At 39.1% G+C, this 12,991-nt stretch overlaps 1 protein-coding gene across 1 annotated transcript; it reads right to left on the bottom strand.

Annotated features, from left to right (window-relative positions):
* Positions 1-11,745: 11,745 nt before the first annotated feature.
* TAS2R60 (taste 2 receptor member 60) lies at positions 11,746-12,698 on the bottom strand. Its single transcript, XM_059934389.1, is given in 2 exon segments — positions 11,746-12,320; positions 12,323-12,698. Coding segments are annotated over 2 exon segments (951 nt in total).
* Between the last annotated feature and the right edge of the window lie 293 nt (positions 12,699-12,991).

Below are 12,991 nucleotides of genomic sequence, written 5' to 3' on the forward strand. Positions count from 1 at the left end.
ACAGTTCTGGGTGTACTCTGATGATTTTCCAAATATGTTCCTATAAAAGGGTTTCATCTTCAAGAAATTCATGGAAAAGACTCTGACAAGTACAGGTTTCTGGTAACTGACTGTACTGCTGAACTGAATGAATAAGCATTTTCAGAACTCTAATGAAAAACTGATGAACTCATAAAAGTGCTAACAAAAGATCAAGATGAAAAAAAAAATTAATTACATGGGACTGAGTGAACTGATGAGGATGAGTATAATTTGTGTGACTTTCCGTCTGAATTTAAAAAAAAAAAAAAAAATCCCACAAGGACTCAGAGGCAAAGAATATACAAATCAATTTTCACTGCAAAGTAAAGGAGCTGTTACAGTGAAGGATTACTGGACTGAATGTCAATATTATGACATAGTATGAGTGTGTTTCATGTTTGGTAATTGCAATCATTGTTGCTTTTGTTGTGGTCATCCATGTACAATGCTTGGTGTCAGTCTATTTATCTCTTGTAAAAATAAAATACAGTGTGTGTGTGTGAAAAAAAAAAAAAAAAGATGTGGTACATATATACAATGGGATATTACTCAACCATTAAAAGGAATGAAATAATGCCATTTGCAGCAACATGGATGGACCTAGAGATTGTCATACTAAGTGAAGTCAGTCAGACAGAGAAAGAGAAATATCAAATAATATCATTTATACGCAGACTCTAAAAAGAAATGATACAAATGAACTTATTTACAAAACAGAGACAGACTCACAGACCTAGAGAGCAAACTTATGGTTACCAGGGGGGAAGGGTGGGGGGAAGGGATAGTTAGGAAGTTTGGGACTGACATGTATACACTGCTATATTTAAAATAGATAACCAACAAGGACCTCCTGTATAGCACAGGGAACGCTGCTCAATGTTATGTGGCAGCCTGGATGGGAGGGGAGTTTGGGGGAGAATGGATACGTGTATAGTATGGCTGAGTCAATTTGCTGTGCACCTGAAACTATCACAACGTTGTCAATCAGCTACACTCCAATATAAAATAAAAAGTTTAAAAAAAAATAAAAATGGTTTAGCTACAGGTCATATGGCTTAGCATTAGAATTGCTGCATGATTGGAATGTAAAATGTTTTGTCCAGAGCAACTAGCAGAATGGCCGCATCCTGAAACATGAAAAATAGTAACAGAAGCATACTGAAGTGAGAAGATATCAGGGGTTCAGTTTTGCATATGTTAACTTTGAAATGCCTGTTATACATCCATGTAGACTTTCAAGAAGAGTTATACAAATGTAGATCAGAGAGATACAATCTGAAGATCAGACCACTTAGATCAAGCTCTCTAGAATCAGAGCCTATAATGGAGGTTCTTGTGCAAGTGATTTTTTTGAGGAATTGCTTTCAGGAGAAACCTATAGAAAATTAAGAGACACAAGATAGGGCAGGGACTGCTGGTGGGAATGTAAATTGATACAGCCACTATGGAGAACAGTATGGAGGTTCCTTAAAAAACTAAGAATAGAACTACCATATGACCCAGCAATCCCACTACTGGGCATATACCCTGAGAAAACCATAATTCAAAAAGAGTCATGTAGCACAATGTTCATTGCAGCTCTATTTACAATAGACAGGACATGGAAGCAACCTAAGTGTCCATCGACAGATGAATGGATAAAGAAGATGTGGTACATATATACAATGGAATATTACTCAGCCATAAAAAGAAACGAAATTGAGTTATTTGTAGTGAAGTGGATATACCTAGAGTCTGTCATACAGAGTGAAGTAAGTCAGAAAAACAAATACCGTATGCTAACACATATATATGAGATCTAAAAAAAAAAAAAAAAAAAGGTTATGAAGAACCTAGGGGCAGGACAGGAATAAAGACGCAGATGTAGAGAATGGACTTGAGGACACAGGGAGGGGGAAGGGTAAGCTGGGACGAAGTGTGAGTGGCACGGACATATATACACTACCAAATGTAAAATAAATAGCTAGTGGGAAGCAGCCACATAGCACAGGGAGATCAGCTCGGTGCTTTGTGTCCACCTAGAGGGGTGGCACAGGGAGGGTGGGAGGGAGACGCAAGAGGGAGGGGATATGGGGATATATGAATACATATAGCTGATTCACTTTGTTATAAACCAGAAACTAACACACCATTTTAAAGCAATTATATTTCCATAAAGATATTAAGAAGAAAAAAAAGATAGGGCAGGGGAAGAAGCTTGACAAAAAAAAAAAAAAAGTGGTTTGAGCGTTAATCTAGTCTTGGTTTGATACTATAGTGAGATCTGGAGTATAGATTGCTAGACACTTGAACCTTTAAATTCTGTCAAATCTTCTTTATCAATAGAGGCAACTCTTCCCCCCTTATCAGAGGAAACTGGTCACTCCTTCCCTGCAGAGCCCATCATGGATGCCCCTGTGGTAGTTTCCTTGCAAGGCATTACTGATCCTACTAGTAACCCACTCTATCTCCCCTCATTGCTTCTAGAACTACAACCAGACTCAAGTCCCAGCATGCCCAAGAGTGTAAGACACAAAATGTGACCAGTAAGAAGGTAATACACACCAAAATCCTGGCGTGGGGCAGGGGTGATTGCTGATCAAAGGGTGTACACATTAGTAAATTTGATAGATATTGACAAATTGCCCTCCATATTAACTAATTTATACACCCATCAGCAATGTGTAAGAAAACATATTTCTCCAATAACTTGACAAAAAAGTATTTCCAAAGTTTAGGAATTTTGCCAAATGGATAGTTAAAAAAGGGTATCTCAGTATAGTTTTAATTTGCATGTCTCTTGTTACAAATTAGTTTGACAATCTTTGCTGTGTTTAAGAACCGTTTGTGGGGCTTCCCTGGTGGCGCAGTGGTTGAGAATCTGCCTGCTAATGCAGGGGACACGGGTTCGAGCCCTGGTCTGGGAAGATCCCACATGCCACGGAGTGGCTGGGCCCGTGAGCCACAACTACTGAGCCTGCGCGTCTGGAGCCTGTGCCCCGCAACGGGAGGGGCCGCGATAGTGAAAAGGCCCGCGCACCGCGATGAAGAGCGGTCCCCGCACCGCGATGAAGAGTGGCCCCCGCTTGCCGCAACTGGAGAAAGCCCTCGCATGAACCGAAGACCCAACACAGCCAAAAATAAATAAATAAATAAATAAATAAATAAAAAAAAAAAAAAAAAAAAAAAGAACCGTTTGTATTTCTTTCTCTGTGAATTACATATTCATATTATTTGTCTTTTCTTTTTCTTTTGGGTTGTTGATCTTTTCCCTAAAGATTCTAAGAGCTCTTTATATATTAGAGATTAGGCTTTGGCTAAGAACGCAGATAATTTCCCAGCTTGTTATATTTTTTTGTAAATTTCTTATGAATTTTTACCATGCAGAACTTTTTCATTTTAATTAATCAATCTTTTCTTTTATGAGCTTAAAAGATTTTCCACACACCAAGGTTTTAAAAGAATCTTCATCCTCTCACTTTTTTCCAGTAACTCTATTGGGTTTTTTTTGGTTTTTTCATATATTTATTTATTTATTTTTGGTTGCGTTGGGTCTTCACTGCTGTGCGCGGGCTTTCTCCAGTTGCGGCAAGCGGGGCTACTCTTCATTGCGATGTGTGGGCTTCTCACCGTGGTGCCCTCTCTCGTTGCAGAGCATAGACTCTAGGCGTGCGGGCCTCATTAGTTGTGGCATGCAGGCTCAGCAGTTGCGGCACACAGGCCCAGTTGCTCCGTGGCATGTGGGATATTCCCGGACCAGGGCTCGAATCCGTGTCCCCTGCATTGGCAGGTGGATTCCTAACCACTGCGCCACCAGGGAAGCCCAACTCTATTGTTCTTAACATTAAAATATTTGATCCATTTGTTTTTTTGTTGTTTTTTTTTTAAATATTCCTTTTTTAAAAAATTAATTAATTAATTAATTTATGGCTGTGTTGGGTCTTCGTTTCTGTGCGAGGGCTTTCTCCAGTTGCGGCGAGCAGGAGCCACTCTTCATCACGGTGCACGGGCCTCTCACTGTCGCGGCCTCTCCCGTTGCGGAGCACAGGCTCCAGACACGCAGGCTCAGTAGTTGTGGCTCACGGGCTTAGTTGCTCCGCAGCATGTGGGATCTTCCCAGACCAGGGCTCAAACCCGTGTCCCCTGCATTGGCAGGTGGATTCCTAACCACTGCGCCACCAGGGAAGCCCAACTCTATTGTTTTTAACATTAAAATATTTGATCCATTTGGACTTTATCCCAGTGTATGGAAGCACCTTAATTCTTTTTTTCAGATGGCTATCCTGTTTTCTCAGTATCGATTACTGAATAATCCATTTACTTCTGATCTGAAATATTATTTTTATTTACTGAATTTACACTAAAGTCCCATATTATAAATATTTGTTTTCTGGACTCTCTATTCTACTGTTGTGTAGTCACACACTCTTTTAAAATTTTGAGGTTCATACCACAAATCAAACCATGGTTTTTAATGTATGATAGAGCTTATCTACCTTTTTTTGGGGGGGGGGAATGTTCCTTCCAGCTTCCATAATAGCCTTAAATGTTAGCCCTTTTTAAAATAGGTTTATAAAGAGGGGTAAAGTTGGCATTTTTATAGGTCTTACATTAAATTAAGAAATTAACTTAAGAGTAGCTGACATCTTTACAGTACTGAGCCTTCTCATCCAAGCACATGGTATTGTATTCCATTGATTCATATCTTCTTCCATGTTTTCCTGAGTGCTTTAAAGCTTCCTTCATGTAGGTCTTACATATTTCTCATAAAATTTATTTCAAAGTATTTTGTCTTTTTGTTGTTATTGCAAATAGAATCTTTTCTTTCATTCTATCTTCTAACTGGTGACTATTTGTATATATTAGAAAATTTTGATTTCTGTGCATTTATTTTTCTCCCCACTATTTTACAAAATTCTTACTGTTCTATAGTAGTTTTTACGTTGATTATTTGGATTTTTCAACTATGCAAACATATATTTTGCCTCCCATTTCCAATGTCTATAACTAATTTCTTTCTCTTGATTACATTAGGTATTATCACTTTAAAATGTAAATAGTGGTGATAGTACTCATTCTTTTAATATCTTGAGTCTTGCAAGAATGTCTAAATTCATTAAATATGCTGCAGGTTTTGGGCTGAGATAGATATATGCATCGTTATTGAATACATATATTATTGAGTGTTTTATCAAAATTCATATTAAATTTTTTCAAATGACTTAGCATTTTGGAAGGTGATTTTATGAATTTTCATTTAGATTTATTTATAAGATAATTTATATTAATGGATTTGCTAACAATGAATCATCCTTAAATTCCTAGATTAAACTCTATTTGATAATAATTTAACGTACTGCTGGACTTTGCTTTCTAATTTTGTTTGTTTGTTAGGCTCGTTTTCATGACTATTCCATTGGTATTTGCAAAGAAGTTGTGTTTTCTGAGTGTGTACAATTTGACATCTATCAATAAAAGCTAATTTATTTGATTATATTTATTTTTTTCTCTATTTGACAAAGGTAAAATCTTTTAGTGATTCTGTTTATATTTCTTGTAATTTGTACTTTATAAATAAGGTTATGTTATTTATCATATATTCATACCAATTCTATCTTAATTTTGCATTTTACCTCTTAACATTAAAAACTTATCTTGTGGGCTTCCCTGGTGGCGCAGTGGTTGAGAGTCTGCCTGCCAGTGCAGGGGACACGGGTTCGAGCCCTGGTCTGGGAGGATCCCACGTGCCGCGGAGCGGCTGGGCCAGTGAGCCACGGCTGCTGAGCCTGAGCGTCTGGAGCCTGTGCTCTGCAGCGGGAGGGGCCGCAATGGTGAGAGGCCCGCGCACCGCGATGAGGAGTGGCCCCCGCTCGCCGCAACTGGAGAAAGCCCTTGCACAGAAACGAAGACCCAACACAGCCAAAAATAAAAATAATAAATAAATAATAATAAAAATAAAAAATTAAAAAAAAAAACAAAACTTATCTTGTTATCTCATTGATCATTTAGGTTTAAATTTCTTTTGTTTGCATTTACTTGACATGTTATTTTTCATTCTTTTATTTTCAACTCTTTTTTATGGGTCTTAGAAATATCATAAAGTTGTTTTTGTTTTTTAGACAATCTGAAGACCATTGTCTTTTAGGTGTAAAGCCCATTTTTATTTAATTATATATCCAATATGCTTAGTCTTAGTTCTAGCATATTATTTTATGTTTTGTGTTTTGTTTTTAAAGGGTTTCTTTAGGATTTTTATGTTTGTTGCATGTTTCTTCATTTTTGTTTGTGGTTCTATTACTTCTAAGGAAAGTATGTTTTTTTGTTCTAGTGCTTACCTTTATAAATATAGTTTTATATAATTTTCTTAGTCCTCTGCTTCTTTTGATCAAATCTGTTGGTTACTACCTATGAGCAATAATGAAAAAAATAATTAACTATGTTACAATAGTCTGTGACTTCCATCTTGCTGGCACTCTCTCTTGCTGACACTTTCTGTGTCACCTTCCCATTTATTCACTCTGATCTATGGAAAAGGCTATGTGGCCAGGAACTTAAGGAGGCCTCCAGCCAACAGCTCATAAGGAGCTGATGCCTCAGTCCAACAACCCAGGAGAAACTGAATCCTGCCAACAGCTATGTGAGTGATTTGGGAAGTGGCTCCTTCACAGTGCAGCCTGGAGATGACTGTAGCCTGTGAGACCCAGAGCCAGAGAATACAGCTGAAATTCTCAACTGTATTATGATGTGCCTGGATTCCTGACCTACAGGAGTTATGAGTTTGTAGTAAAGTTTGTTTTAAGCCACTAAGTGTCAGGGCAATTTGTTAGATAGATCATCAATAGGTAACTAACACATGCATACTAAGGGGCTTTTGCATTTCAAGGTGCCTCTTTTCTGCAGAAAGTGTATTTGTGCTGGAATATTATCTCTGCCCCCACTGGGCCCTCTCACTTCTCTTCATACTTATTTTTACCTTCTTTCTTGACTTTAACTGATCTCATCTGTGACTGGTAGTGGTATCACATAATTTGAAATTTCTGGATTATTTGTTTCTTAGCTTTACTGAAAATGCAGTTTTCAAAGTCTTTTTCAACTTTCTATTGCTTTTACGTGTTTTCCAGAGAAAGAAGAGGGAAAAACATTGACTCATGCAGCTGTGTTTATAGCAGAAGTCTTATTGTTGTTTTAGTTTGCATTTCCTTGATCAACAGTGATGATAAGCTTATTTTCACACGTTTACTTGGCAATCTTTATTATATATTTTCATCATTAATCAACATTCTATTAGTTTGTCTGTCTTTTTCTTATTGATTTGTAGAAGCTCTTTGTATATTAGAGATATTAGATTTACCTTTCTGTTACTTGTCCTTTAAAATTGAAAAGGACTTCAGTGATCCCTACATTTATAGAATTTGTTATTTTAAAAGTTTAAAATTTTTCTGTAGTCAAATTTACCAATTATTTCCATTATGACAATATTTTGAGTCTGACTTAAGAAGACCTAAGAAAACAGGGGTTTAGGATTGTAGGAGCTGAAAGGTAATACATACTCTATGATGACACCCAAAAGGGTGGGGAGAAAAGAGTCAATATTTCTGTAAAATATAAAGGCAGTATTTTATGGAATAAAATATTAGAAAATTAAATTATCAAGAAAGGGGAGCTTTTAAAAAATTAAATAACATTTACATTAAAAATCATCTATGTAGGATCTAGGATAAAATGTTGGCTCTATATTTGCTGCAACACTATTAAATGACTATCTTTTCCCCCCACTGATTTGAAATGCTTTACTTATCAAATATAATTTTCCATGTAACTATTATCTGGATTGTCTGCTGATGTACTTACCTATTCCTACACCAATAACACACTGTTTTACATATTATAGCACTAAAGTATCACAGTTCTATCATACACTGACCATGAGACCTCAGTAAACTCCTCTAAACCTCAGTTTCTACTTTGCAGTGTTTGTTTGAGAATTAAGTATATAAAGGATATAAGTAAATAAATTTTCTGGCCCCATGCCTCACACAAAATAAGCATTCACAAATGATTGTTATTAATACCATCATAAAGCATGATGAAATTAGACTATAGGCAAAAATTAATGATAATAATATTACTAGATTTTTTTTAACATCTTTATTGGAGTATAATTGCTTTACAATGGTGTGTTAGTTTCTGCTTTATAATTACTAGGTATTTTAAAAATACAACAAACCCGACTTCTCTTTTATATTTCCCTGTGTGTTCAAGTTCCAAGGGAATTTCTCCGTGTGGGGAGATCATTCAGATTCTGGTAGATGTTCCATCTCCTAGCCTAATAATATAGAGTGGAAGGAACAAAGAGTAGTTGATAGTTTGCTTAGGAAAGGTCCACTGGGTCAGTAACCAAGGGGAGAAATGGCACTTCCCTTATATTTCCAGAGGAAGGAGCTTCACAGTTGCTTAGCAACATGTAAATGCATAAGAAAGAAGGAAGGTAAAGGTATCACAAAATTAGGCAAATTTTACTCTCTCATCCATTTATTATTCCTACATTGTGCATAACTCAAGAGAAACAGAATATATGTTTGACCTCCAAAAATAAGCTGGCCAGACAGTGAATGGCATACAGCTCAAATATAACCATAAAAATATAATTGGTAGTAGTGGGTAGCCCAGATTATGTATATACAGACAAAAGTACATGTGCTTACAGCTGGATTCCAGATGCGAGAACCATTCTGTTCAAGTATTTATAAGTGCTTCAGGAGACACATGGAAGACTATGAGGCAGCCCACACTTTCCAGAACTTTAAAATCTACTAAGGAGAATAAAATGAGTATACAGATCACACCACCACAAGGCAGAATTCATGTCACAACTGAGCAACACCCCACTTGTATGTCCTCTGAAGTGAGAGATCAAAGCTTGAGGTGTGGGGGCGCCCAGAAAAGCTTCCCTGAAGAGAAGCCATTTGAATTAACCTTTAAAATTAAACAGGAAAAAAAATTAAATAGGATTTTGACAGGTAGATGTGGGATAAGAGAACACATTTCAGCACGTCATGGAGGAAGTTCCAGGCATGTCCAGAACAATGATAACCCAAATTTTGCTGCAAAATAGGGTTGGTTCTACTAGAATGGAAGCAGTGAAAGATAAAACTATTTCCACATTGTGTAGGTCCATGAATGCCAATTTAGGGACACGTGCTTTAATTGATAGGCACTGAACAGTGATAAGGGTGTGGGTGAAATTGTCAAGAGATCAATCTGGTAATGGTACTTTTGACTGGGGGTCGGGGGAGTGTGGGAGAGAAGGCACTGCAATGAAGCAAGTGGTGAAAAAGAAATATAAGCAGTCTAGGTGGGAGAAGAGGACAGTCTAATCTAAGGTAGGATCTACAGGAACAGGAAGAAAGGAACAGATAATAGAGATACTACAAGGATACCAATTGAAGACAAGTTGCTGATTAGATAGAAGGGTTCAGTGGAGAGTGAGGAGTGAAAACTAACTCAGAGTTGGTCAGTCTGATTTATTAGATATCAATAATAGAAAAAAATAGATTCAATTGGGCGGTGGAGGGAAAGAAAGAGGAGGAAGAAAAAAAGGACAGCTGTTACAAACTTGCTAAGTTTGAAGTGCTCATGGTACTATCAGATAGAAATGCTCAGCAAGCAGAAAAAAATATAGGCTTAGAGTTTTGAGGAAGGTCAAGGCGTTGGTGATTATTCACATGAAGGTCATAATTGAAACTATGTGAGTAGATGTAAACATGAAGGAAAAAGGAGAAGATTCATGTCAAGGAAGGAAGAGGGCTGGTGAAGGAAAAAACCGAGTCAAGATGATGAACAGATAGTGAGGAAGACACGAAAGGAGCCGCAGAGCAGGGAACAGAACTTACTGCAGCATCTGAGAGGCCAAGAGAAGGACTTTTCGGAAGACATGTGGGTAAGCAATTACTGGTGATGTTTATTTTCCTGCTTTAAAATCTTCTACCAAAATCAGGTATTACTTTTTGTAAAATATTTTAATCCGTTTTTTTAAGAAATCATTTTTTATTAAGAGAGGCAACTATTACAGAGACACATGAAAATGGGGGCTGAGGATAATACCACGTTTAGGGATCAGGAACTCATGTGCGTCCTTTAGAAACACATTTCAACAGAAAGGGCAGCAGGAGATTTTAAGTGCCCATGGGGAGACTCTCAGCAAGTGACTAATTAGTAGGATGATAACTTGAGGGAGTGAAAGAGTGGAGGGGATTTTTTTGGGGGGAGAGAAGGTAAGAGGCACATTGAAGAAGGGAAGGACAGTAAAGAGGAAAAGGTTGAAGACTGGTGTAGAAGTGGGAATTCTTAACTCAGCAAGGGATAGAAAAGAGGCAGGAGAGCATGGCGCTAGGATAGCATGAATGTTAGCCTTGAAAAGCCAAAAGCAGGGACCTGTCTTCTAATACAGAGGGAAGGGGGAGGAAAAACAGGAAATGAGGCTGAGAGATTTTAAAGCAAATACAGGGACATTGAGGGATCTCAGTCTGAATGGTTCAAGAGGTCACTGAGCTTAAGGAAAGTTTGAGAAAATCTGTGAAAGGCAGAAAAGCAGTCTACGTGCTTCATCAAACCAAGCCGGGAGTCTTCTTCTTAAATCTTATGCATCAGAAACAGATGAACCTCTCCATGTCAAAAATTTTAGTAGGTCCCAATAGCAACATAAAAGAAGTCACATCTGGGTTCCTGGACCTTAACATTTATAGAACAGACTAACTGACTGGGCTATTGTAGAGGACATAAACCATATATAAATCATAAACCCCTAGAATTCAGGGGGATCTCAAAAGGTAATCTGCGAATATACAAATCCCAGGTAACACACACAGCTGCACACATGCACAAATCACACCATGCTCTGTAAAGAGAGTTCAGACACCAGGAACTCTTGCATGAAAGGAAAGAGAGCTTCACTGCACTAGATGGCTAGAAATGAGTTAAGGATGAAAAAGGAAATATGGTTTTACAGGATGAAGCCACAGGAAAACTGAGTTTCCAAAAATCTTCTCCAGTCTGATTCAACAGATAAAAAGTGAATCGTGGGCTTCCCTGTGGTGCAGTGGTTAAGAATCTGCCTGCCAGTGCAGGGGACATGGGTTCGAGCCCTGGTCCGGGAAAATCCCACAGGCCGCGGAGCAACTAAGCCCATGCGCCACAACTACTGAGCCTGCGCTCTAGAGCCCGTGCTCCAAAACAAGAGAAACCACCGCAATGAGAAGCCCGTGTGCTGCAATGAAGAGCAGCCCCCACTCGCCGCAACTAGAGAAAGCCTGCGTGCAGCAACAAAGACCCAACACAGGCAAAAATAAATAAAAATAAAATAAATTAATTATTTTTAAAAAAGTGAATCATGTGTCAGGATCCTTGCATCCAGTTTCCAGAAGGATAATTTTAAACACCAAGAGTTTAGTCACAGGGAAATAAAAGTTTCCTGCTTCTTTGGCCACATCAAGTCCCACAGGGAACATTTACTATATCAGCTGAGTGCTGAGTGCAAATCAGTGCACTTGCTGAGTGCAAATCAGTGACACTAGACCACTAGTTCAGTACATTCCATCTCACCTTGAAATCCTATTTCACTGAAATCATGAAATGCATCAAAGAGGAAAAGAGCATTAAATGTGGCAAAGAGATTTAAAGAAGCAACGTCCCGTTCTACCCAGGCCTTCTGCAGTAGAGTCTCTGAGGCTTTTCATCAATTCCAACTCAAGATGCCCCAAGCCCTGAGGAGCAGCCCCTCTCTAGCACAGCTCTCAGCCTGCGGTCACTCAAGAAAAGAACAATGGGGCGGACTACTGTGCACAGATAAATCACAGCCTGCCACACCCAGTACCTGAATTCCAGGGATGGAAACACACCTGAGGCACTGAGCACCAGTGACAGAAAACAGGAAACGAAGAGGACAGCAAAGGAGATGAGAGCCAGGAGAGCCTTGATGTGTGCCTGGGTGCTGGGATCATGAGAGCCTGAGATGGACAGGGAGACCTTCATGGTGTGTCTTCCCAGAGATGTAATGAGCAAAGCCGTGCCAGCGATGAAGACAACAGTAGGGACTGTCCAGGTAACAATTTTCAAAGGGAAGAAGTAGAGTCTCTCATATGTTCTCATAGCATTCCCAGTGGCATTCCAAGATTGCAGAGCCCTCTTTAAATAGTTCTGCTATACTCTCTGGTTGCCTATGAAAAACAGAATGGCGCTGAAGCTGGAGAGCCCCACAGAGCTGAGCAGCATCCATGGAACCAATGCAGACACCATCTGCTTTAGCCAGAGGAAGACGGGGGGGTGAAGGTTGCGATTTTCACACAGTAGAAGACACTGAGCCAGGTGGAGAACCATAACGTGACAGCATTCAAGAAGTCCCACTGAAAGGCTAGGAACTGGAATACAGGGTTGTATGGGAAGGCTATTGGATTCAGGAAAATATAAACGTTCTTACTCATCACCACCCATCACAGACAGAAGCTAGAGGCTCCCAGGCTGACCAATAACTTATTGCAAGGTGACAAAGTTCTCTGCAGCAACCACTCCATGCCCAGTGCCACGGTGATTAAGCCATTACCCACCACTGCCACCAAGCACAAAAGGAATAAAATGATAGCAAAGGTAAAGGCTCTCTTATCAGCCAACTGAGGTCCTGGAACCATGTCCTCTCCACTCATCTCTCCTGCAGACAAGAAGGTTCCCAAGACTTCAAAGTCTATTCCTGTAGGGTGGCTCTGGAAGGTCCTGTATGATGCTGGTCTCTCCAGCTTCCCTATGTACAGAGGATAAAGTAGAGGATGTGGGCTATCTGAGGAGGGTGAAGAGGTTTCTTCTTCTCCGAATAGATGCAAATATCATTAAGGCTCAGTTTCAAAAGTCCCCCTGCCTGCCCATGAATTTGCCTGTCCTTCCTCTGCCTACTGTCTGCCCATATGAACACTGGTGTGGATACTATATCAAGCCCTTGCAT

The sequence above is a fragment of the Balaenoptera ricei genome, chromosome 9, assembly GCF_028023285.1.
Source record: "Balaenoptera ricei isolate mBalRic1 chromosome 9, mBalRic1.hap2, whole genome shotgun sequence".
NCBI classification, from domain to species: Eukaryota; Metazoa; Chordata; class Mammalia; order Artiodactyla; family Balaenopteridae; genus Balaenoptera; species Balaenoptera ricei.